Consider the following 27,840-nt stretch of genomic DNA (forward strand, 5'->3'; position numbering starts at 1 on the left):
AACTAGATGTAAGCAAGCCTTAGCAGATTGTGTTATAATGAATAGGTTATCCAGATTACAATTCATCTACAATAAAACAAAGTCACGCACACCTGTCCGGTCTCTCACCTTCAATTGGTTTAACAATTTGCAGTTTCTCAGGCAGGTGGGATCTGGAACTGAAGGAGAAGCTGGAACTGCCACTGATATCAGATATACCAGAGTAGTTGGTGCCATTGGACAAGACACTATCGTTGGGTGTGAGCAAACCACTGGAGAGATCTCGATCTCTAATAAGTTTCAATTCCCTCTCCTCGAACAAACTTTCAGGGGAGTGCGAATCTTGCTGAGAACTAAGCCTCTGAAGAGCTGCTGCAAGGTCATGACCTCCAGGGGTCCCGGGCATACCCAACTTCTTCTCTATAGCACTGGAACACAGTGATGGCGGGAGTCAAATGTTTGTCAACAAACACTGTGAGACTTATATCATATCACGAATGCATGTATCAGGAAAAGAATGGTGGATCAAGAGATACAAATGCTTCAAGGTCAAATAAAAATCCAATATAGAGAGGTTATACAACATAATAGGAAGAGTTATAGGGAGAGGCTGTATGGAGTTATAGGAGGAGTTAAAGAGAGAGGTTATGTGAAATAATAGGAGAAGTTATAGGGAGAGGCTATATGGAGTAATAGGAGGAGTTATAGGGAGAGGTTATATGGAGTAATAGGAGGAGTTATAGGGAGAGGTTATATGGAGTAATAGGAGGAGTTATAGAGAGAGGTTATATGGAGTAATAGGAGGAGTTATAGAGAGAGGTTATATGGAGTAATAGGAGAAGTTATAGGGAGAGGTTATATGGAGTAATAGGAGGAGTTATAGTTAGAGGTTATATGGAGTGATAGGAGACGTTATAGGGAGCGGTTATATGGAGTAATAGAGGGAGTTATAGGGAGAGGTTATATGGAGTAATAGGAGAAGTTATAGGGAGAGGTTATATGGAGTAATAGGAGGAGTTAAAGAGAGAGGTTATATGGAGTAATAGGGGGAGTTATAGAGAGAGGTTATATGAGTAATAGGAGGAGTTATAGATAGAGGTTATATGGAGTTATAGGAGGAGTTCTAGCGAGAGGTCATATGGAGTAATAGAAGGAGTTATAGCGAGAGGTTATATGGAGTAATAGAAGGAGTTATAGAGAGAGGTTACATGGAGTAATAGAAGGAGTTATAGAGAGAGGTTACATGGAGTAATAGGAGAAGTTATAGGGAGAGGTTATATGGAGTAATAGGAGGAGTTAAAGAGAGAGGTCATATGGAGTAATAGGAGGAGTTATAGATAGAGGTTATATGGAGTTATAGGAGGAGTTATAGCGAGAGGTTATATGGAGCAATAGGAGGAGTTATAGGGAGAGGTCATATGGAATAATAGGAGGAGTTATAGGAAGAGGTTATATGGAGCAATAGGAGGAGTTAAAGAGAGAGGTCATATGGAGTAATAGGAGGAGTTATAGATAGAGGTTATATGGAGTTATAGGAGGAGTTATAATGAGAGGTTATATGGAGTAATAGGAGAAGTTCTAGGGAGAGGTTATATGGAGTAATAGGAGGAGTTATAGGGAGAGGTTACATGGAGTAATAGGAGGAGTTATAGGGAGGTTATATGGGGTAATAGGAGGCGTTTTAGGGAGAGGTTATATGGAGTAATAGGAAAAGTTATAGAGAGGTTATACAACATAATAGGAGGAGTTATAGGAAGAGGGTATATGGAGTAAGATGAGGAGTTATAGAGAGGTTATATGGAATATTAGGGGGATTTACAGGAAGACGTTATATGGAGTAATAGGAGAAGTTATAGGGAGAGGAAATATAGGTAGAATTGTACATTTTAATAGCAGACCTATACAGAACAAAAACAACAGGGATGTAAGTTGTAATGCATTTCAAAAAGACAAGGAGATAAACACAGGATTTGATTTACAATCCTAATACTTACGTTGATGTTTCACTGTCCTGCCCAGGTAATACTGTTTCCTCTTCTAACAGAAGCGAGGAGGCACCCTCTGACTCGTAATGGCTCAGGGGTGGGGTACCCATGCGGCTGGGGGCAGCTGATGGCCTTTGGGAGGGTGCTCGAGAACCAGTGAGATTCTGTGGAGATGGGCAGCGAGATCTGGCTCTCACCACCTGGTTAGCAGCTTTCACAGTCTCAAACACTCGTTTATAGCTCCTGCAAAAGACAATAGACTTTAAGTCAAAGAGATAGAGAGTACACTTTCCATTAAACATTGAAACGGTAGATTTAACCAGTGTTGGCTCAGGATTCCATTGGGTGATGCCTAAGCTCTAGTACAGAACCCATCACTCTTCAAGAAAGAGATATGAAGTGTGATTATATGTCCCCAGTGGGTCATACATGTGTAACACGGTCAATCAGGTTTTTCTCCCTCAACCAAATCAGTCACAATAAAGATAAAAGTATAACTACAATAAGATGGTGTTTTATCTTTGTTTTCAAATTAAAGACTGCAATGCAAACCTAGCACCTCCTTGTAGGAAACATTAACGCAATGTCAATAGTTACGGTGAAAGATCATGCTCTTACTTGAGCTCTGAGGAGGAATCCATCCCTTTTCTCATGGTCCCTTCGATTTCGGCAGCCAGAGAATCCTACAAACAAATAAAGTTTCCATTAAAACGTAAAGGGGTTGGAAGTTGAAATCCCTTACTTTGATGTCAACCAAGGCCTCGATTTATTTATTTTTGGATTTACTTTTAAAATTATTTTCTCAATATATTGAAATTTTAAAAATAAATAATATATACATATAAAAATATATCAAGCTACCAAAATAGTAAAATATTAAATCATTTCAAAAGCTTATCCAAAAATATTAAATAGAGGCCCAAGTTAGAAAGCTATCCCGTTTGCCCTTGTTTGAGAATGAAAACCCATAAACTCCTGCCTTTTCTCACCAGTGGGAAGATGTTAAGGGTGCTATATCGGCTAATGGTACTATTGGGAAGACTCCGGTTTCTTTGGTTCTTCAGCTCTTCCTGGGACTCTTGCAGCATCTCCTGACACTGCTTGTGCTTCTCTTGTAAATCTTGAAGCTGAAAGGAAAACCGACGATGAGATAATAGAGTAGAGTCAGACATCAACTATGTGTCCATGTGTAAGAAAATGAAGTCACTATAACATATATGTACATATTAACACAAAACCACATTTCAGTTTAAACATCGAGGAGACCTTATCAAATCCACCCAAACTCCCACCATGACCTTCGAGTTGTGTTACCACACCATCCCCCTAGCTCCATTACACCAGCACCTCCTACACTGGCCAGTGTAAGATGTTTTTGGAAGCCTTGTGCAAGTACCTCAGTTTTTAGCTTCTGCTCCCGTTCCTTCACAGCGGTCAGATGTTGCTGTATCTCTTCATTCTCTGTAGAGAACTGAAAGAGAAGAGAGTACCTTGTTAAATACAAACACAGAAGCCTTCATGATCGCCGTAATATGGAAAGCCCTACACAACCAGAACATTCATGCGAACGAGAGTTCATTCTAACTGAGTGATAGCACCTTGCTAAAGTTCAGGATTACAGCTAGCTTTATTTATAAAGATATTTTCTACATATTTATCCCGATAAATAAAACTGAATTTATTCTCACTGATGGGAGAGTTTCTTAGAAGCGCTATAACAAATGAAAAAACATGTGCCTTTGTAAATTTAAATCTGTTTAATTTAGAAAAACTGTGCCTCAGAGGGGTATATGATAGTATTATACAAATATATTTGGGGCCATTACAAACCACTGTACAGAAATCTAGTCAGTGGTCACACATTTAGACTGGAAGAAAAGAGATTTAGTCTAAGGCAATGGGAAAGGTTGTTTTCTTTACAGTAAGAACAACAAGGATGTGGAATTCTCTGCCTGAAGATGTGGTTTTATCAGAGTCTGTACTGATGTTTAATAGCAACTGGATGAATTCTTGCAAAAACATAATATGCAGGGATATAATTTTTAATATGTGGAGTAACAGCTTCATGGGGTTTCATGGAGAAATCTGACTGCCATTCTGGGGTCAATAAGGATTTTACAAGGATTAACATGAATCGTGTGCTTGTGTGTTAGTCGTGTATTTTTAAGGGTGGACACAAAACTCACGTTTCTACACTTTTGCTGAAGATGGACAATCTGAGCCAGAAGCTGGCTAATCTCCTCTTGCTGTCGTACAGCATCCTCCCCTCTACGTGCCAACTCTTCGGCTAACAGAGCCACATGTCTGCTGGCCTCGGCTTTGAAAAGGAAAAAAAGTGAAAATTACAAAAGGAAATAGCAAAACTTTTAAAGAAATTAATTCATACTCCCTGCTCTAATATAGGCATTATTTTTAGCCAGCTACAGACACAGAAGAAATTGTATTCTTGAAATCATTGGATATTATATTCCTGAAAGGGAATACAGGATATTCTTGCAATTCTTTAATGAATTTATTTCACAATTTCTACCTGTGTGGATGGAATGGACGTAGCAGTAAGTGGTTTTATTAAACACGGATTGCTGGGCAATAGCCAATTACAGCTCTACAGGTGTTTTTTTGATTATTTTTTTAAATCTCTTTCCAAGATAGAAGGGGCATTTTAATTTCAACCAGGGCTCAATGAACACAGCTCATTTATCACTGAAGAAATTCAAGAGCCCAAGTTATTTTTTATTTTTACCAAGTCAAGCAAGAACGTTTACCTCTGCAGGGGTTGCATAAAACTAGAGTCTTCGTAAACAGCTCCATTACGGTTACAGTACACAGATATTTTTGCATCAAGCAATGGAATATTAATTTTAAAGTAGGTCATGGATTGTATATTGGACAGAAACAAGATGCAGGGGAATTTAAATATTACAGTAAGTTGGGAAATCTGAGTCCACTTTTGGCCCATGATGGTAACCTAAAAATGGGAACTCCTTCCATGACTGAATGAATTTGACACATATACTCAAGGCTTATTTCATGAACTTTATTCCCACATCAATTACTAGGACCTTTTGCCCAGAACACCCGTTATGAACCCCCAAGTAGAGCAGAGATATCTCCAATTGTTGTGTCGAAATAATGGTCTTGAAATAACCTTTCAGAGTCTGATCTTCAGTATACAATATTTTCGGAACAGGAGTAGACAACCTCTGCACTACAAATGTGGACTACATCTCTCCTGATGCTTTGTCAGCATTATGGCTGTGAGAGCATTATGGGAGATGTAGTCCACAACATCTGGAGTGCCAAAGGTCGAGATCATTTGGAATTATTTCTTCGCACCACCAATGAGGTGGTTGCCTGCTGTTTTGGCACGAAGACTCATTCTGCATTTAATGTATCTTCTAACCAAATCTACAGATACTTACAGAACTGCTCCACACAGTCCAACATGAGGGAACTCTCCTGGTCTTCATATTCATTGGTTACATCTAGGATATGACAGGCCTAAGAAGAAAGCGAAAATGTAAACTCTGTCTTTTTCACATTCATTCAAATGTAGTCTTGATACTGTAGTTTTGAGTACTTTAGATTTTTGAATGGCACCTATGTCTTATTGGCTCTCCTTACCTCAGTACGCATTTGCTCATTTTCATCTTCCAGAGTCTTGAGTTTCTGTTCCAAGGAATCTAAATGGATATTGTGCTGAAGGCAGAAGGAGGACTCGTTTCGACGTAGCCTATCAAAAAGGAGAGAGGGGAAAAGTTGCATCAACATGTGTACAGACTCTATATAGGAACAGCCATTCACTAAACCATGAATTTTGCATTACAGTACATATTATCCATAAGTGTTCATTGACACATCGTCTTTGTGTTCTTGTTAGATCTAATAATATCTTTATTAGCCCCATCTCCCCCAACAACACACATACATGTATGGAGGCATTTTCAGAAATCTGCATCCCCGCAAATACCATCAGGTTAAAAATTTTCATACAGGGGGGCGGGGCCTGACTGCCGAGCAGACTGGTCGCACTGAACCAGCGCTCCGCGAGAAAACTGGCAAAAAAAAGCGACATTTAATTATAATCACCTATCTGAACCCTCTAAAACACAGCAGTGGAACTGTGGGGTGATCCCCGAGACTCCACACGCCGGATCGATACCCACGAAGAGGCGACCAGCAGCAGACTGAGGATTGCGGCCTACCAACGCATGCAGGCGCGAGAGAGGCGGCCGACCTCTGCACCAGCAGACCAACGAGACAACGCTACAGTCCTCAAGACCCCGTTTCCCCCCCCTGGCCGGTGAGGGATATCCCGGCTACACCAAGCGACAGGCACAATCCTCACTTACCTGACCCAGGCAAACTGAAGATATGGGCGAGAAACACTGACCGCGCAACTCACAAACTAGACAGGGCTTCAGGGGTCCAGCCAAGATGGCGGCTCCGGCGCGATCGGCGCCAAATTACAACCTCACCAAGCCACCTGAACGGAACGGGGAATTCCTTGACCGTCTCTGCACTCATATGCAGACTACACTTCTCATTAGAGGACGGTCCCTACACGTGGCGATAAGAGGACTGGCGGCATGGATACGTCCGGCGTTCTGGCGCCGCCTGGGCAGACACCTACCTCGCATCCCCAGAGCAGCCTCGGACCCGAAAAACCGCAGGAGTCCCAGACCTGCCTATCAACAAGCGGTCCCAGCAACAGCCGCACCGCAAAGCGCAACTAGACACGGTAGACCTAGCAGAACAGACAGCACAAAAACTTGCCCTGCGGCAGCGTTGGTGACTTACCGGCAGCACACGTAACGGCGATCAACCGGAACGAGAGCACCAAGGAGGCAGGTGATTAACCGCAACGACACGACTACCGTCACCCCACTTAACGAGCAAACCGGCCCGGGACACCAGCCCTGCACGTGGCTCACCCACCCAGCCTCCAGAGTCGGCATCGGATAACCAGCACAGCCTACGCTGACAGTGGACTTTGCTCCTGCACGGAGGAAAAGCTCAGTCCTCTCGAACGAACTGTAAATATGGTCCTTTCACTACATAAGCATGGCCTGAACATTCTACCAAGTATTCATAGTTCCACGTTCATATAACGCCCTCAAGAGACAAGCATGTAGGCCTAGCACATGATATGTTTAAGCATTCTGCAATAATCCTGCACCACACTGGCACAAAACGTATCTGATAGCTGCTTAGGACTCTCACATAATGTACCCACTTATCGCTTTGTTCAGGGGTTGGCTATTATTACTTCTAAAGCATAAAGTTCCTAACTGCCTCCCTACCTGGCCTGTTTAGTTCCACTCATACTGTTATTAATATACACAGCACAGTCGAGGTATTATAGCCATTCTCAGAATCAGTTTGTCATGCATACTGTAACCTTGCCAAGTCAATCACTCTTGTTACCCTTAACATGTAATGTTTGCCTGTTCAGCAAGTACTTGTTTTATCGTCTTATTTTATACTTATAAGCAATGGTCTAGCTTATGTTTAACGTAAAATTTTAAAAAATTGAGGCATCAATATTCTGAAACTGTACTGTTCTGACAATACCGATGTAACTACCCTTTGATGTAACTCTCTGGTACGTTTCCCATATTTTTCCTTCTGTACCCCATCATATATGCCTTAAATAAAAGAAAGATTGACAAAAAAAAAAAAAAAAAGAAATTTCATACATTTTTATCACATTTTCTGAATGTGTATTTCTGCTTTTATTCAAATTTTTATTGCAAAATAAAGGATAGCAAATAGTTTCTATAATGTTTTATCATCCCAATAAAACTGTAGAGGGAGAACAAATAAATGAAAAATATAATCTAGTGTAATTTACATAAACTTTTTAGGTTCACATGACTAAACAACAATCTACACCCAAATGCTGCCTGAGAATCTGTGTCAACGACGCATGCCATGTTTCAAATAACTGCTGGTATTTTCTTTCCTAATCTGCGCTCATACAAAAAAAAGAATTGACTAACCCACAAGTGCTCCATTAGTTCTAAATATCAAGAGATGAGCTATAAATTACTCACTCAGTGGTATAGGACCCCAGACGTACTTAGGCACATGCATGACACCACCTCTGGCGAATGCTGGAGATGTAACTCAGCCCTTGACACCAACCTCCACATCTGGTGGTCATGCCCCCGCATAGTTCCATACTGGCAACTGATTCATTCTAAGATAAAGGAAATTGCAGACCCAGATCTACCACTACAACCGTTGCCAATGCTCCTACACCATACACCCATATCAGCCCAACGGTACAAAAAATCCCTCACGATACACCTGCTCTCTGCCGCGAAAAGCCTCATTCCACTGAACTAGAAAAACCAGGCAGTGCCTACCTACAAACAATGGGTGGATAAAGTAGAAGACATACGCAGTAAGGAAATGTTGACCGCGTCCCTGCAGGAACGTTCAGACAAATGTGCCCTTCTATGGTACCCCTGGAGGTCTTACTTCGCCCGGGGAAGGGCTTGATCCACTTGCTCGACCCCCGAGAATCCCTTGGCGACTGCTCCTGTCACTCCGCTCCCCACTCCATTGGGAAACCCTTGATCCCTGAACCCCCCCTCCTCCCCCTCCCCCCCTCTCTTATGACCTAGAAAAGCTATGACTGACTGAGACCCGTACACTTACAACTCTCCTAGTCGAATACCTCCCATCCAAGTGAGGGGTCCACCCCCCGACAAAACTTTTCACACGACCATACCCTCAAGTACATCTCAGAGCAACATATTCTCATGGACCACGACTCCGTCCCCCAACGGAGCTCAGCCCGCGTGGATTAACTACAAGCTTACTTCTCATTTGTCGTTAATGTATAACCTTGTTCAACTAATGAGTTAATCACACTGTTCAAACATGCCTCTGTGTGTATGACTATCTGCCTGTGTGTGTCTGTGTATGACTATCTGCCTGTGTGTGTCTGTGTGTGTGTGTGTATGACTATCTGCCTGTGTGTGTCTGTGTATGACTATCTGCCTGTGTGTGTCTGTGTGTGTGTGTGTATGACTGTCTGCGTGTGTGTGTGTGTGTGTGTATATGACTGTCTGCCTCTGTGTGTGTGACTATCTGCCTGTGTGTTTGTCTGTGTGTGTGTGTGTATGACTGTCTGCGTGTGTGTGTGTATGACTGTCTGCGTGTGTGTGTGTGTGTGTGTGTGTATGACTGTCTGCGTGTGTGTGTGTGTGTGTGTGTTTGTATGACTGCGTGTGTGTGTGTGTATATGACTGTCTGCCACTGTGTGTCTGTGTGTATTACTGTCTGCCTCTGTGTGTGTGACTGTGTATGACTGCCTCTGTGTGTATGACTGTCTGCCTCTGTGTGTATGACTGTCTGCCTCTGTGTGTATGACTGTCTGCCTCTGTGTGTATGACTGTCTGCCTCTGTGTGTATGACTGTCTGCCTCTGTGTGTATGACTGTCTGCCTCTGTGTGTATGACTGTCTGCCTCTGTGTGTCTGTGTGTATGACTGTCTGCCTGTGTGTGTGTGTGTATGACTGTCTGTGTGTGTGTGTGTATGACTGTCTGCCTCTGTGTGTATGACTGTGTGTGTGTCTGTGTGTATTACTGTCTGCCTCTGTGTGTGTCTGTGTGTATTACTGTCTGTGTGTGTCTGTGTGTATTACTGTCTGTGTGTGTCTGTGTGTATGACTGACTGTCTGCCTGTGTGTGTCTGTGTGTATGACTGTCTGCCTTTGTGTGTCTGTGTGTGTGTGTGTATGACTGTCTGCCTGTGTGTGTGTGTATGACTGTCTGCTTGTGTGTGTGTGGATGTCTTCCTGTGTGTGTATGGCCGTCTGACTCTGTGTGTGTGTGTGTGTGTGTGTGTGTGTGTCACATACAACCAATACACGCATATCACACACTGTTAATATACCCATTACAAATATCACACATAGCATACATATCACACACAGTCATCACACGTACTATTACATACACAGACAACACAAACATAACAGCATACATGGATGACGGGGGGGGGGCGCTGTGAAGATTTTTCGCACAGGGCGTCTAAATGCCTAAGGCCGGCCCTGTGTGGAGTATACCCCCCAGGGGGACTTGTACATTGCTGATATTCTTAAATCACTACTCCCCTGGCACTTATCACAATCCATACCTTGCTGAAGTTTTGTGCCATTGTACAACTGTGTGATCCAGTGACCCCCTGGGCGAAATTTGCGCACACCTGCATTGCTAGTATTGCTTAAGCGAATTGTCTTTAACCTGTGCCCACCTACTAGGTGAAGGTCCCCATAGTGTTGAGCTTTTACACTCATAATACCCTTCAGCATGTTTAGAATCCTACAACATTCCCAAGCGCCCTAAATCTGCCCTCCCTATTACTGGGACGTAAGGCTGCCAGTTTAGCGAACAGGCTACATGGATCCAGAACTTATCATGCTACTGCCAATCTGTTTCCCCTGTTCCTTCTTAAAGTGTAGTTAAAGCGGCACTGTCATGCCGAATTCCGTTTTTTTTTTAACCCCCCTCCCGCCTCAACTACATCCAATCGACCCCCTAGTCATCCCCAAATGCCCCTATGCCCCCCACATTACCTATTTTTTATTCTTTATTTTCTGCCCGATCTTTATTCAGGGCGCCGCCATCTTTGTGTGGGTAGGTGAAGTCCCTGTGGGACACGTCATCTGCCCACACTAGATAGCCCTGAGATTCCCGCACATGCCCAGTGAAACACCTGGACATGCGAACGGGAATTTCACCTATTCATTCATTCATCAGACAGACGAATGAATGAATAGAAAAAATCAGACGAACAAACTAACACTGAGTATCAGTGTTAGTTTGTTCGTTCAGTTTATTACAAGGAGGGAGCTACCGGCGTGCAGCTCCCTCCTTGTAATATGTAACTATAGAAGCGGCAGGGAGCAGAGCTCCCCACCACTTCATAAGCCCCCCAGGTCCCCCCCTCACTCTATGGGGGTCAATATGACCCCCATAATAGCACAAGGGAGATTAAAATCTCCCCAATGCCCCTACTCGCTATATCGCGAGTAGGGGCATGTCCACTAAACAGTGAGCAGCCTGTGGCTGCTCACTGTAAAAAAAAAAAAAAAAAAAAAAAAAAAAAAAGGGTAATAAGGGGGGGACGGGGGGCCTACTGTCCTCCCCCTCCGGCCCCCACCCCTGGACGGCGGGTGGGGGCCATAATGGGAATGAGGGGGGACCTACTGTCCTCCCCTCAGGCCCCCACCCCTGGGCGGCGGGTGGGGGCCATAATAGTAATAAGGGGGGGGGGACCTACTGTCCTCCACCCCCCGGCCCCCACCCCTGGGCGGCGGGTGGGGGCCATAATAGTAATAGGGGGGGGGGGGACCTACTGTCCTCCACCCCCCGGCCCCCACCCCTGGGCGGCGGGTGGGGGCCCTAATGGAAAAAAGGGGGGGGGGACCTACTGTCCTCCCCCCCGGCCCCCACCCCTGGGCGGCGGGTGGGGGCCATAATAGTAATAAGGGGGGGGGGCCTACTGTCCTCCAGCCCCCGGCCCCCACCCCTGGGCGGCGGGTGGGGGCCCTAATGGAAAAAGGGGGGGGGGGGACCTATTGTCCTCCCCCCCGGCCCCCACCCCTGGGCGGCGGGTGGGGGCCATAATAGTAATAAGGGGGGGGACCTACTGTCCTCCAGCCCCCGGCCCCCACCCCTGGGCGGCGGGTGGGGGCCCTAATGGAAAAAAGGGGGGGGGGACCTACTGTCCTCCCCCCGGCCCCCACCCCTGGGCGGCGGGTGGGGGCCATAATAGTAATAAGGGGGGGGGGGGGGGATCTACTGTCCTTCCCCCCCCCCCGGCCCCCACCCCTGGGCGGCGGGTGGGGGCCATAACGATAATGGGGGGGGACCTACTGTCCTCCCCCCGCCCCCACCCCTGGGCGGCGGGTGGGGGCACTAAGTAAATTCCCCCCCCCCCCTCAAGGTGACTAGGGGTGCCCAAGCCCCTAGTCACCCACCCCCCACCCAAATAAAAAATGCCCCTACCTACCCCCCTCGCCCTAAAAAATAGTGAGGGGGGAATAAAATTGCTAACCTGTAAAGTAAAATTAAACTTACCATTCGACGTCTTCTTTTTTCTAAAATCTTCATTTTTCAGCCCCAAAAAAGGCCAAATAAAAAACCATCATAGCCGTCGAACTAAAAATAAAATAAAAAACCCGAGCGCAAAAAAAAAAACCCGACGAAAAAGAAAAAACCCGAGCGCACAAAAAAATAATCCATCTTCACCCATGGAGGGCTCCGCGCAGACTGAGCTCCGCAGGGCGGGGCAAGGCTTATAAAGCCTTGCCCCGCCCTGCAATTAGCCTAAGAACACTCTGATTGGTGGGTTTAAGCCAATCAGAGTGCTCTTTGTCATTTTACAAGCGTGGGAAAGTTCTTTGGAATTTTCCCACGCTTGTAAAATGACACAGAGCACTGTGATTGGATGGCTTGAAATCCATCCAATCACAGTGCTCTGTGTCATTTTACAAGCGTGGGAAAGTTCTTTGGAATTTTCCCACGCTTGTAAAATGACACAGAGCACTGTGATTGGATGGCTTGAAATCCATCCAATCACAGTGCTCTGTGTCATTTTACAAGCGTGGGAAAGTTCTTTGGAATTTTCCCACGCTTGTAAAATGACACAGAGCACTGTGATTGGATGGATTTCAAGCCATCCAATCACAGTGCTCTGTGTCATTTTACAAGCGTGGGAAAATTCCAAAGAACTTTCCCACGCTTGTAAAATGACAAAGAGCACTCTGATTGGCTTAAACCCACCAATCAGAGTGTTCTTAGGCTAATTGCAGGGCGGGGCAAGGCTTTATAAGCCTTGCCCCGCCCTGCGGAGCTCAGTCTGCGCGGAGCCCTCCATGGGTGAAGATGGATTATTTTTTTGTGCGCTCGGGTTTTTTCTTTTTCGTCGGGTTTTTTTTTTTGCGCTCGGGTTTTTTATTTTATTTTTAGTTCGACGGCTATGATGGTTTTTTATTTGGCCTTTTTTGGGGCTGAAAAATGAAGATTTTAGAAAAAAGAAGACGTCGAATGGTAAGTTTAATTTTACTTTACAGGTTAGCAATTTTATTCCCCCCTCACTATTTTTTAGGGTGAGGGGGGTAGGTAGGGGCATTTTTTATTTGGGTGGGGGGTGGGTGACTAGGGGCTTGGGCACCCCTAGTCACCTTGATGGGGGGGGGGGGGGGGGAATTTACTTAGTGCCCCCACCCGCCGCCCAGGGGTGGGGGCGGGGGGAGGACAGTAGGTCCCCCCCCCCCATTATCGTTATGGCCCCCACCCGCCGCCCAGGGGTGGGGGCGGGGGGAGGACAGTAGGTCCCCCCCCCCCCATTATCGTTATGGCCCCCACCCGCCGCCCAGGGGTGGGGGCCGGTGGGAGGACAGTAGGTCCCCCCCCCCCTTTTTCCATTAGGGCCCCCACCCGCCGCCCAGGGGTGGGGGCCGGGGGCTGGAGGACAGTAGGTCCCCCCCCTTATTACTATTATGGCCCCCACCCGCCGCCCAGGGGTGGGGGCCGGGGGGGAGGACAGTAGGTCCCCCCCCCCTTTTTTCCATTAGGGCCCCCACCCGCCGCCCAGGGGTGGGGGCCGGGGGCTGGAGGACAGTAGGTCCCCCCCCCTTATTACTATTATGGCCCCCACCCGCCGCCCAGGGGTGGGGGCCGGGGGGGGGAGGACAGTAGGTCCCCCCCCCCCTATTACTATTATGGCCCCCACCCGCCGCCCAGGGGTGGGGGCCGGGGGGTGGAGGACAGTAGGTCCCCCCCCCCCTTATTACTATTATGGCCCCCACCCGCCGCCCAGGGGTGGGGGCCGGGGGGGAGGACAGTAGGTCCCCCCCCCCTTTATTACTATTATGGCCCCCACCCGCCGGCAAGGGGTGGGGGCCGGGGGGGAGGACAGTAGGTCCCCCCCCCCCTACTACTATTATGGCCCCCACCCGCCGCCCAGGGGTGGGGGCCGGGGGGGAGGACAGTAGGTCCCCCCCCCCCTCATTATCTTTATGGCCCCCACCCACCGCTCAGGGGTGGGGGCCGGGGGGGGGGGGGACAATAGGTCTCCCTCCCTTATTTTACTTTACGGCCCCCACCCGTCATTTAGGGGTGGGGGGCAATATTTTTTTTATTTTTTTTCTACAGTGAGCAGCCACAGGCTGCTCACTGCTTACTAGACATGCCCCTACTCGCGGTATAGCGAGTAGGGGCATATTATTTACTAATACCAAGTCATTTTTACTTGGTGTTAGTAAATTTGGCTGAAAGACCAATTCAGGTCTTTCAGCCTTTTAGTAGATAGCTCCCTGATACCGTGGGAATTGGGGAGTTATCTACTAAGCGGCTGCAAGATGCAGCCACAGCAATGAATAGGATCGGAGTTTCATTCATTTGAATGAAATTCCGATCCGAACAAAGTACCGAATTGCATCCTAACACCAATGGAGAAACAGTGCTCATTCTGTTAGGATGCAATTCGGCAGTTTTGCCGGCGTTCTGTCTAAGTGACAGGACTTTCGGCAATACTGACAGGAAGTATTGTGGGAACTGGGAGGAAAGCTAGGGATCATGGGAAAATTGCTCTGACCAGCGGAAATGAAGCACACTTTGCTCCTCCGCTGGTCAGAGCTGGTCAAGCGGAGGAATCCCATAAGACAAAGAGTCCCTACTTTGTCTTATGGTTTTAAAGAAAACTAAAGAAGACAGGAAGAAAAGAATAACAGATCCTGAGAGAGGGGGAGAAGAGGAAGAGATTGAGGAAAGGTAAGTTCGGCATGACAGTGCCGCTTTAAGAATCCCGTCCCCAACACGCTCAAAACAACAGCGTAGTACCTAAGAAATTACCCTGCTAGCATCAACCCACGAATAAGCTTATTCATATAGAAATGTTAATCTGTTTAAGGTGTAATCTAAGAAAATCTCGTTTCCTCTAACCTTTAAAAAATGTGCACAGTTTATTCTCATGCCATGTAATGTTTTGTTATTGAAAGGCTTCCTACAACTGTTGTGGCATAGCAAGCCAAACTGTTCAATTCTTGCACAAACAAAAATAAAGAATTAAAAAAATATATATATATTATATTATCACTAGGGATTCTATTAGTTGAATGGAATAACCTAATCTTTTTAGAGATGTTCTGTTTTTCGTGTCTTTCATAAACAGTGATACATATGATCTGAAAAGCCATAACAAATTTTCAGGGAAGATTGGCCCATCTATCCCCCCTAGGTTTCCACACACGTGACTTTTAGTGTATTTGGAGTTCGTTATATGCAATAAAAGGTTCTCTCTGTGTCAAGGTCGTATGGTTCGTACAGGAAAGAGGTAAAAGTAGGAAACGTACGGTGTGTGGACAACAGATACAGGTTCGCTGCTGCTGGTGTAGAGGTGGATCAGATTTTCTCGCATCGAGACTTCATGACGAAGTTGGAAGATCTGAAAAGACACACACAGGTCAACTACAAGATTCCTGAGCAGATAGAACGTATTCTCGATAATTATGCTCTCCGAGATAGCAATACCCCAACAACACAAGCTGCTCGAAGAATTAAGCTTTCTGTTACTAGAGACACAGTGAAGGGATTAAAGTGATGGAGGATTTACCACCCGTTTTTCTGAAAGCATTTAGAGATAATTCAATCTTATGCGGCAAATCCACAAGCTCTGTCACTTGTACAATATAATTCTTCAACCAGGAAACAACCAAGATGTCTCCGCCAATTCCAGTTTTCCCATATATACGGGAGATCTAAAGATTTTCCATAAACTCATTTTCTTTTCCAATGAATGAAAACATTGAAACTAAAAAGCACTTTTTTTTTTCTTTCATAAAACTGGCATAAAAAAAAAAAAAAAAAGAGCTCTTGCGTGATGCAATCTCATATTACTTCTTGCACATTTTCCAGTCCTGGATCACTTACCTCTTCTTTAGCAGCTTCGAGTTCTTCTTCCAAAAATTCATTTTTCTTTGTCAGTTCCCGGTTTTGCTTTAACAGAGATTGGCCGATACGAGCAGCAAGTTCCAAGTCTCTCTCTTTCTGAAATTTGTATAAAACAAAAACGACACAAACAGGGTGATATAGGGATTATTAATAAATAAGGGATATTAAGTAAAGAATGCAATATATAACATTAAAATGATGTTGACTGATAGAATTTAAAGGGCCACTATAGTGCCAGGAAAACCTACTTGTTTTCCTGGCTCTATAGGGTCCTTGTGTCCCCCTCACCCTCGGGGCCCCCCTCCCGCCTTACCTTTTTTCCAGCGCCGGGCTCCCTCCGCGCCGCGCGCGCATTCAGCCAGTCTCATAGGAAAGCATTCTCAATGCTTTCCTATGGACGCTGGCGTCTTCTCACTGTGAAAATCACAGTGAGAAGTGCGGAAGCGCTTCTAGCGGCTGTCAATGAGACAGCCACTAGAGGCTGGATTAACCCATTTGTAAACATAGCAGTTTCTCTGAAACTGCTATGTTCACAGCAGGCAGGGCTAATCCTAGATGGACCTGGCACCGAGACCACTTCATTGAGCTGAAGTGGTCTGGGTGCCTATAGTGGTCCTTTAATACAAGTGAATGTTAAACACTTTTGGAGTCATGACTGCTAAAGAGTCTGCCTAACCCCCAAAACCACTTTAGCTTAATGAAGTGGTTTTATTGCACAGATTATGCTCTTGTAGTCTCTGCCATTTAGGAGTTAAATCATTTTGTTTATGCAGCCTTAGCCACACCTCCCCCGTCTGTAAATCACATAGCTCCTATACACTTCCTGAAAGAAAAGTATTTTTTGAACCTGAACCTAAACCTGATTTTTAAACCTGAAAAGAATGTGTCTACTTTAAATCTGTTCGAGCACAAGGTGAGAATTTTGTTTTACTCATATAAATTTGTAAAAGATCTAGTATTTATTTAATAGATACACACATACTTTTTTTCAATCCAACAAACATCTCTTAGAAGACTTCCTTACCCTCTATTATATTGATGGGAACTGGTATCTTGAAACACCAAACAGGCAAGAATGCATTCACCAATATCAATAGACCACTCACCTCCTCTAGAAGGCTAGTTACAGCATCTATATCCCGATAGGTCTTGGTCACTCTGCCAACTCGCTCGGAACACAGGACTGGAAGAGAAACGGTTACATTTTAATATCAACATCCTCAAACTACTTGCACGAGTAAAGATTAAATTACACATATGTCTTCCTCCTGAACATAAAGAAACATAGCAGGGGCATTAACAAAAACAAACACAACTGATGTTTTTAAAGAGATAATCTAGGCACCAGAACCACTACAGGTGAAAGGGCAGCTGGCATACCCCAAAACAACTTATTCTCATTAGATTGAGAATAAGAATGATATATACATTGTGCTGGCAGAAATCCTAAACTAAACAGACTGTGCAATAAAGTAAGTTTAAACATTAGATCTCACTTTACAGGAAGTGTTTAGGAAGGCTGTGCAGTCACATGCAGGGAGGTGTGACTAGGGCTGTAGATACAAAGTGATCTAACTTCTAAATGGCAGATAATTAAGCAGAGACACTGCGGGTGCATGATCTATACACCAAAACTGCTTCACGATAGTTGTTTTGGTGCCTTTAGTGTCCCTTTAATGTAGTGGTTCTGGAGCAAAGAGATTGTCCCTGTAGTGTTTACTAATAGTGCCTGCCACTCAGATGTCAACTTCAGGGACATCATGGACGAGGTCTTGCAAATATTGCAGGTCGAAAGTTCAGCGTCTCCACACTCTGCATGGAGACACCAAACACTCCCCATAGACATGCATTGAGACAATGCAATTCTATGAAAAGATACTCAAGGGTTGCAGTACAGTAGTTGACGCACATCAGAACTAGTCATCAATAATGATGATCTTAGACAGCATAGCGGGGTGACAATGGCTATATCGGCTCACAAGGGAAATAAAGTCAATGAAGTTTTTATCCCCGTACTTTAGAAGGGGGGGGGAGGCAATAATCCAAATGCTAGATTGTTCTTAACCAAATAACCAATAAAAAAATAAGTTTCATACAAGTTTATTTGATCAAGATAGGCAAATATAAATATTCTCATATTCTGCTGGTAAATGACTCCTTAGCCTAGCAAAACATCAAACAGGTAAAACTGGTCATGTAAGACATGAGACAGGAGGAAGTAAATACAGCATTTTCTATCAAGGTAGGGGCCTTCATAAATATTTGTGATTATTAAAAAGAGCTTTTCATGACGGATGAATGTTTCCATCCATGAACGGAGAAAAGTAACGTAAAAGTCAATATCAGTGTGGCCTCCTCTGTCATGGTCCAATCTAATGCTCCTTGTAGAGGAACATCGAGGACCTGATGCACATGCGCGGTGAGCACTGCACATGCATCCAAGCACATTCGATCAATGCTTTCCTATGGGGGCTTCCGCATGACATATGTCAGTATGGCAGCCACTAGAGGTAGATTTAACCCTGCAATGTAAATAATGCCACTAGAGGTAGATTTAATCCTGCAATGTAAATAATGCAGTTTCCACAAAACAGCAATGTTTTACATTGCAGGGTTAAAAGGATGGGACCACTGCATCCCGGCCACTTCACTGTGATAAAGTGGCCTTGGTAACTTCAGTAGTCCTTTAAAATAAACCAAAGAAACAAAATAACAGATTTTTCAAAATGCTTTTCTGCAATCAAAGAATGTAGTCTTTACGTTGCAAGGTTTTCCCATGCCAAATTTCCCACGTGCATTCTGGGAAAAACATGGTAGTATCTGGTAATCTGTTCGGGATGAACGGCCATTTCATTTATTTTCTAAAATAAATAAATAAATATATATATATATATATATATTAGAACATTTCAATAGACTACAGAGAATATTTAGCTGCACAAACGGAACTCTAAAAAAAAAACGTGGTGGAATTCTTGTCAGTTGATTAAGACACTAATTGGAAATAATTGGGCTTTGCTGACAGTAAGCAGTCAGCCGGATGTATGAACGAGATGGCACGGTTAGAGATATTAACCCTGTCCGGCAAATCAGAATATAAAAGTAAAAAAAAAAAAATAATAATAATAAGCAAACAGACCAACCATCTTAAACGACAACAACAAAAATTATAATAAATAAATAAATAGATTTCCTTACTGTGACAAAAAACGTAAAATATAATGAAAACAAAAAAACTATGTAGATTAATTTGTACTGTGTATCAAATGCTGTGCATTAGGTTTTCTGCTATTTATATATATATATATATATATTTTTTTTTATATATATATCTCACATTTAATTATTATTTTTTTATAAACAAATTAATTTCCAAGTATGTTGATCAATTCTTTTCATAATACAGAAATCCAATATCTTTTAATAAGGTGCTTTTGTCCTCAGTCTGCTGAGCAAGCAGAGATAATTCAAAGTTTAAAGCGTGCAAAATAATCCAAGGTGTGGATCCCTACCAATATCCCTCGGGCTATTTCCAAGTGTGTTGAAGAACAAAGTAATAAAGGCTTAGAGCCTAGAACTGTATTCTAAACATTATAAAGTGCAATAGATGGTTTTCAAGATAGCGCTTAAATCAAAGCACCATAGGCTGGTTCAATAAAGCAAATAAAATGTGTCTTGATTAAGAAATTGGCAGCATAAGAGAGACCTAATTAGGAATCGGTAACTGTTTAAAGGGTATTATCTGCAGTAAATCTTTTTTTTCTTCAGAGATAGTTAGGATTTGCACGTAGCATCTTGGGCCATACAGGCTTTCTTAAGATGGTAATTGTTTTTTTAATAGTAGATATTTAAGATCTATATTGGATAGCAGCAGGCTAAGCCCTATTTGGACTTTTTTTTTTAGAAAGGAAAAAAAAACACAATTGCTTGCCATTAATCAATTTGATCACAAAGCTGTTCACCCTTATCGTTCAAGAAGTAAGCACACCCATAAGGTGCTGTGAGGGGTCCTGACACCACCCATAAACTTACAATGAGGTTATATAAAAAGACAGCTGGCAAAGCAAGTCAGGTCTTCTATTCTCTCTCGTTTTGCTGAATTCAGCAAAACCTCAAATCTATCTATTCTACTTCAATTCTCAGGTAGGCTAAACAGAACAGGGGCTGTTCGACAATTATCACAAAGACAGCAATATCGGACAAGTTAAAGATTAAAACAATGTCTGCTAACAATTTGTAAACAACAGATCTGAGAGGTGTGCAAACTTATAAATCCAGGAGTGTACTGCTCAAATCGGATTTATAATAAATCATTTTTAAAGCACATTGAAATATGAAATATGTTGGCACTTTAGAATAATAAAAAAATAGTGATATTCAGAACTTAAGGCCATGTCGTTCGTTGCAAGCAAATTAATTCATGGCCATGTGTTACTAAACAGGCAGGATGCATGTTGACAGGAGAGCTTGCAATCTAAGACGACAAAGATTTGTGAGGCTTATAATCCAACGCAGATTGCATTTTGTACTTTTGGATAGTAGGCACAATGCTCTACCCAAATAGAGGCCATAAAAATGGCTTTTTGGTCATCACTCTCGTTTACCTTCTTCCATGTCGTCCCCCATAAAATCAGAGTCGGTTTCATAAATTGTGTTTCCATTGCACTCGTCTTCGTAGGAGGATGAACAGCTCCAGACCTCCATGGCGGCTTTACGAATGAAATATAGAATATCTGGACCTTTCACCAAAATCTCCAATTCAATGAGGAATATGGACCCATACGAAAATATCACAAGGGCCGAGAGACCTTGAATATATGCAGGTCTCGGAGACGAGCCTGCTCATATCCTGTTGACTCCAATCTGTAGGCATCAGAGGTTGAAAAAGTTGTTGCAATGGTGGGGTTATGTACAAGACCATGAAATACTATGTACTTCAGAAGTCAACTAGCCAGAACTGCAACTACTGTTATTCCTAGTGGCTCTGTATATTTACACCTTGCTGGGAAAACCCACAGCAAAAAAAAAAAAAAAAAAAGGGGGGGGGGGGGGGGAGACACTACTGGAAAACAAAATTGTTTCCACCCTGAATCTAAAATAAGCAGCCTTTTTCTCATGCAAAAAACAATCCACGCCTTCCGTTCTTCTTTTATGCCATGGGATAGTTGGGGGGTCTGTTCAGCTGTGTTTATCAACAGACAGTCTCAGTTGATTACCCCTGCCTTCTGAAAGAAGTGGTATGTCCCAAACTCTGACAATCAATCATTCCACCTGCTTTATCACAGCAATAAACAGTACGTTTTTAGAAGCAAAACACAGTGTCAAACACACTGTAACGGACACACACGTAGGCAAACACCTATAAAGTGTGACACTGTATTACTCACATTCACATTTCCGGAGTTAAAATATTAAGCAAAACAAACGCTGACTTACAGAGACAATTATGACAAATAATGAACACAAAACAAAATTCCAGGCTACAACGTGTCAAAACAAATATGGGAAGTGTAAAAAAAAAAAAAAAAATTATAAATAGCTCGGAATCCAGAGGTCAGTAGGATATAAATACTGTAAATTATTGAAACACAGTATTGTATAAAATGAAAAACAAATCACGCAGACTTCTCCAAAATGAATGGGATCAATTACAGAAAAATATACTATATGACAAAACAAGCCATAATACAAATGCCTACATCGTCATACAAAACGAAGTAAAACAGTTCTAGTAAAACAAGCTCTGTAGATCTGAGATTCCTATTTGACCAATACCCAGGACATACTTGAACACGAGAGAAATGTCAATGTTTCCATCTTGGTAAAATATTTTATAAATAAATAATAACTTTCCAAATCAGTGTGCAATTAATGCTCCTGTATTTTAAATTATTATTGCTGAGATACAAGGGGAACCAGATAGACAGTGAAACGCACTCTGGTCCCAAAGGTTACTTTGTCAGCAACCGAGGGAACTCAGAATTAGCAGTCCATCATTCGCTGGATATTGACAACGGCATACCACATCACAACATTTCAAATGGACAAAGAGGGATACTGTAATTGTAGGGGTGTGAGTGGGACCAGGTGCGGGCTGTTCTGAGAAATGTTAGGTGACTTACTAATAATTTATTTAATTAAATGTATTATCACAAACTGGTTTCTAAACACATTTATTGTAGTTTAAAGACACATTACTGTGAGTAGTATTGCTGTGAGTTATACACTCAGAAACACCAACAATATAGAGCTCCTAGAAAAGAGGGACATTAGGATGGAAAAGGAGGACAGAGAGATTTGTGTCCAGAATAGGGACTGTCCCTCCTAAATAGGGACACTTTGGAGGTATGTGTATATTTCAACTTAAGAATTTAAAATGGAAAGGTGAAATGTAGATTACATTTATATAGACATAGTAACATTTCCTGTTAATTGCCAGGCAGGTGATTTAATATATAACATCATCCTCATGTACTAAGAAGGGGATGCACATGGCCCCAGAGTCCCAAATTAAGTACTCTATGTTGTAATATTTAAAGGGACACTATAGTCACCCAGACCACTTCAGCTCAATGAAGTGGTCTGGGTGCCAGGTCCCTCAGGTTTTAACCCTTCAGATGCAAACATAGCAGTTTCAGAGAAACTGCTATGTTTACATATGGGGTTAAGCCAGCCTCTGGTGGCTGTCTTCCAGACAGCCACTAGAGGCGCATGTGCGACGCATCCAGCGTGCAGTGCGTCCATAGTGAACCATTGAGAAATGCTTTCCTATGGACACTTTGAATGCGCGAGCGGCACTTGCCGCGCATGCGCATTCGGCTCCGCTGACGTCAGACGGGAGAGCTGACGTCGGCGGGGGAGGAAAGGTCACCAGCACCGAGGGAGCTCGGCGCTGGATTAAGGTAAGTGGCTGAATGGGGTTTAACCCCTTCAGCGCCACGGGAGGGGGAACCTGAGGGTGGTGGCACCCTCAGGGCACTATAGTGTCAGGAAAACCGCTTTGTTTTCCCTGACACTATAGTGATCCTTTAATTTCCAGGATGTCAAAAACTGCTATCACATAGGTAATGGTAGAAGCATTATTTCTCTTTACCTACCTTTATACATATCATTAAAATGTCGCTGCTGCAATGTTTAAATCAAATACAGATACATTTAGTCCTAGAGCCATCCTGTCACCAAATGATTGTCTTGCTAGCAGCCAAACACTAGCACAGCCATCTCTCACTGACTCTGTGATGTAATCATAGTCAACAGGTAGACACAGTACAGGGGTACAAAGGTACATAATGTGACTATACCCCACTCCCTCTAGCATGTAAGCTTTCACCAGGGCCCTCAACCCCTCTGTTTCTGTGCATCGAACACGTCTGGTTACAATTACGTATCTGATATTCCACCCATTGTACAGCGCTGCGGAACTTGTTGGCGTTTTATAAATAATGATTTTAATAGTTCTCTCTGCTGGGTGGGCTTGGGATAGTTTATACAATCTATTCCTTCACTATTTCAAACAGAAGGCCATCATATAACAGCTATCCTTTCTGTAAATAGTGGCATGCTCATGACATGCCCCCCCAAAAAACTGAAAAAATATAAAAATATAAAAAATTAAATAAAACAAAAATATAACTGTTCTACAAATCTCTCGCATTAAAATAATAAAATCAGACAACTTGGTATAACAATACCGAATAATGGGGCAATCTGATTGGTTGTTATAAAACATCATAGTAAGGCATATTGGGAGTAAACATGCGATTTGCATATACATTGGACGTTGCGGGAATCCTAGTGGATGGAGAACAGAGGAGGGGATTGTTTTGTTAACTCCACAACGGAATTATCCTGGTAAGAGTTTGAGACTGAGAACAATAGTTTTTTGACCTAGAGAAAAGGCCATATTTATATGCAAATAGGTATAACCATGAACTCTCTCCACCACCCCTTCCTATCAAGCCGTCCTGTGTTGTGGATCAGTTGAAATTGCAAGACCCTTATTTTTACTCTCTAAAGAATGTGCATGGAACGGGTACATCAGGGGGTTAATAGCTTCAGACAAGATGATCTTGAATTGTTAAATGCGGTGAGAGGGGTGGGGGAGCCCATGCAATTTGTAATTAACATGACAGTGATGTTTACAAAGTCACCAAGAATGGAGCTTCGGAACCTTTTTAGAATAAAAAAATAAAAAAAAAAAGAATTAACAAAAGGTTTGTTACTCGGTATCAAGTTCTTTGTCCCTGAAGATTCCACAACAGATTTCAGGAAATATTTTAGCAAATCACTTCTTGGTGATATTTACTATGTATATTTGGCTGAACCTAAAACATCATTGTTTGGAAGGTGAAGAAGTCATCAGATTGCGTCACATTACGAACTAAAGAGGGCAAGGCCCTCAGTGTTTCCCAACCCAGTCCTCAAGGCACACCTACCAGTCCAGGATTTAAGGATTACCCAGTTTTGTCTAAGGTGTTTTTAGAAAAAAAAGAAAAACCACCTTAGACAAAACTGGTTAATCCTTAAATCCTGGACTGGTTGGTGTGCCTTGAGGACTGGGTTGGGAAACACTGCTCTAGATAACGGAGCCTGGACTGTTCCTTCCCGGCTCTCATACCCAGGCATATCGTGACATCAGGCTCACATATGCAGTGCAGTCAGGGCTTGTCATAGAGAATCATTGCCTTCAATGATTCTCTTAGACAAGAGAATCAGTGGCGGGTTGCAGGGAGTCCCGTGCTTGTGTCTACGGAGCATTAGAGTGGACCACGAGGACGAACATCCGGCAGCACAAAGGGAGACTCGGTGATGGGGAAATGGTAAGAAAAATTATTCTTTTTTTTTATTATTATTGTTGTTTACAGAGCACACTGGGGGTCCCTTAAACGAACAGGGACATGAAGACATGTACCGGTAGATTTATATTCCTAACGCTATAGAGTACATTTAAATAAGTAAAAAAAATAATGATACATTTTACCTGGTGGGAATGTTGACGCTGTTCAATCTATTTTTCAGTTACGGTTTGCCAAGAAAAGCTTAACTCAAACTTTATATTTCCCCACACCCATGTTTGGCTTTAGATAGCAGACCTTATCAATATATTGAGCTTTCTAGTGAAGCAGGACCTTATTAAAAATGCAATTTCTGCATATACCACTGCAGTTCACATGTGTTTAGTACATAACTGGGAAATATCCCCCAACCCGCACAGTCACAGATGGAAATTGGTATCGCCTTAAAATGGAGAAGCCGACAGCAACTTTGCAAGATTCAACTATTTTTCCAAAGACCTGGTCACAACTGATTGGACGACAAATTAGATTTAACGTTCCATCAGATCACCCTCAAAGTGAAAAAGGAAGTCCTAAGTACCAAATCCTCCTGATGCAACTTGTTAAGTGAAGTAATTCCTTCATTTGAATAATTCTAATTCGCAACAGGGAAGAGCACAGTACCAATGGAAAAGAATGAGCGCCCAACGCATTTCATGCATGTTGTGGCACTTAGTCATTGGCAACCAGACCTTTTTTTCCCGCAGCATAACAGGCACGCCTTATAATATCACCAAGGATGGCTACTGTTACTTAAGTCACATCCAACTATTTTTCTTTTTTGTTTTCCCCTGTTACTTCCACCTTTGCCCAATAGCTATCTCTACCTATTTTAATGAGGCAACCTTCCATTCATGAGAAGGTCCACCTTGTTGTAATATATCTATTTTATATTTGATTATCCTTGAGCCGAATAAAAAGAAAACAACCCAAAATTATCAGTGGATCTTTTTTTCTACGTTCTTATATGGATTTCTGAAAATCCTTAAAATCAGACAAAAGGCAGAGTTTACATTTCTGCCTAGTAACATCTCTAGGAACAGTCGCTCAGACGGCCACTAGAGGTGCTTCCTGCACACGTTATTGCTCCCCACAGGGACTCTATGAGGAGAAGTTGATTGGTGCAGTGTGGTGTTTTGCCGCTCATGCGCAATAGTCCACCAATGCTTTCCCACAGATCTCAGCCACCGAGTTGGGGCCAGTTGCAGCGTCACTAGCCTGGCATGGGAAAAAAAGGGGAGTAAAAACACCTTTCCCATGTAAATGGAGGACGGCAGGTCACTAAACACACACGCACAGACTGACACAGAGACAGACACACACACTGACAGACAAACATTGATATTGCAACAGTCACTCGGGGGGCCGGACGTTACAACGCAATATTCCGGCTCCTGGCATCACTGGATGGCGCAGAGGGAGATTACAGCTCCCTCCCTTGCCACCTCCACGCTCAGTAAGCCGCCCGCCAGTCAGCCCTCCATGAGCCTGGCTGCCCACCTCTGCTCTCAGGCAGCCGGTCAGCTCGGGGGATGAACAGGCTCACAAAGTCTTGCCATAACTTAATTCAACATTAAACTGTTTTTAATGTTTTTATGTTTCAATACTAAATGAGAGCCCCAGCAGCCCCCCTCTGTGCTGTGCTCTAGCTAAGAATTAAGTATTAGCCTGAGCAGCAATGGGTGGCTCTGATTGGCTGAGAGTGTCAACTGACTGCTTTTAGCCTACCAGAGTTCAAACAGAACGTACAAAGGGTATGACCACAAGGAAGTGTGTAATATCTGCCCCAGTCACACCTCCAGAATGGGCCGTACTGTGGGTGGCCAGGGACCCCCTATTTATTTTTAAACTGCTCAAAAATGGTATAACAAAGGATGGAAGGACAGAGACTGGGGACTATAACCAATTCACAGAGTTGAAATAATTATAGTGACTACAGTGTCCCTTTAATAAAAATGTAAATTATAAAAACAAAAATAGCTACAATATGCATGCAGTTAGGGTCAAATGCCTATAGCATACAATACATTCTATAGTGAGAATGGCACAAAATATACAATACATTTTATTTAAAAAAAAAAAAAAGAAATGTAAGCACCAATAGTCTAATTTGTGTGGACCGTGAAGGACAAGTAATTAAGTGGTCAGGTTTTAGACAAACTGCAGTCAAGATAGGCTAATCCATTCATACACGCAGGGCCGGTGCAAGGATTTTTGCCGCCCTAGGCAAAAAACAATTTTGCCGCCCCCCCCCCATATGTCCTGCCCACCATGTGACATCACAATGCCCCGCCCATATGCTCTGCCATATGGGCCAACGCCAGTCTTCACAAAGTGTCTTTTATCTGAAAAGACAGTGTGTTTACATTAAAAAGCCTACAGGCAGAGGCTATAGACACCAGAACCACTACATTATGCTGTAGTGCTTCTGGTGACTATAGTATCCATTTAATGTGCGGTAAATTAGAGATTAGTGCCACTAATAATATATTGGATTGCCTACTTAGCACCAGATGAGGACAAGAGGCTGATGATGGGCTCAGTCTGGCTCCACAGGTCTGGTGTAGAAGAGGCTCTCTGGAGACTGTTTTTAACAGTGCTCACAACAATTAACGAACAGGAAGCAGCTCAATTTTTTAGGGCCCCTTACACAGCTCAAGGTCTGGGCCCCCAGGGGGCATACGCCTACAATGCCCACCCATAAATCCACCTACATGGCCCATCCATGAGTTGGGGATTTTTTATGTGTGCAATTTGTGTAAGGGATGTAGTGTGTTTATATGGGATGTAGTGTGTGTTTGCGTGTAAGGAATGCATTGTATGTTTCTGTGTGTGTGTGTGTGTGTGTGTGTGTGTGTGTAAGGGGTGCAAGGTTTGTTTCTGTGTATGTAATTGAATGCAGTGTGTGTCTGTAAGGGGTGCATTAATTATGTAAGAGAACGTAAGGGATGTATTGTGTGTGAGTAGGAATGCATTGTATGTTTCTGTGTGTGTGTGTGTGTGTCTCACTTAGTGCTCTCCCTTGGCCCCCTGTCCCTCTGCAGTCCCCCCCTTGGTGGTCTTCTCAC

The 27,840-nt window shown here is 43.4% G+C and overlaps 1 protein-coding gene across 4 annotated transcripts in view; it reads right to left on the minus strand.

The window, feature by feature from the left end:
• Positions 1-27,840, minus strand: part of LOC134614961 (trafficking kinesin-binding protein 1-like) — a 39,008-nt gene that overhangs the window by 5,976 nt on the left and 5,192 nt on the right. For 2 of the 4 annotated variants that reach the window (XM_063459253.1, XM_063459251.1), the window contains exons 2-12: positions 17,045-17,121; positions 15,918-16,034; positions 15,341-15,432; positions 5,589-5,697; positions 5,387-5,465; positions 4,151-4,281; positions 3,361-3,435; positions 2,954-3,091; positions 2,583-2,647; positions 1,974-2,207; positions 109-407 (exon numbers count right to left, since the gene is read on the minus strand). In XM_063459253.1, the coding sequence (XP_063315323.1) occupies positions 109-407; positions 1,974-2,207; positions 2,583-2,647; positions 2,954-3,091; positions 3,361-3,435; positions 4,151-4,281; positions 5,387-5,465; positions 5,589-5,697; positions 15,341-15,432; positions 15,918-16,034; positions 17,045-17,121 (1,416 nt within the window). Of the gene's footprint in view, positions 1-108; positions 408-1,973; positions 2,208-2,582; positions 2,648-2,953; positions 3,092-3,360; positions 3,436-4,150; positions 4,282-5,386; positions 5,466-5,588; positions 5,698-15,340; positions 15,433-15,917; positions 16,035-17,044; positions 17,122-20,542; positions 20,909-23,035; positions 23,114-27,840 lie in introns of those variants that run through there. The other 2 variants (XM_063459250.1, XM_063459249.1) reach the window with 2 other exon arrangements.

The sequence above is a fragment of the Pelobates fuscus genome, chromosome 6, assembly GCF_036172605.1.
Source record: "Pelobates fuscus isolate aPelFus1 chromosome 6, aPelFus1.pri, whole genome shotgun sequence".
Classification (NCBI taxonomy): Eukaryota; Metazoa; Chordata; class Amphibia; order Anura; family Pelobatidae; genus Pelobates; species Pelobates fuscus.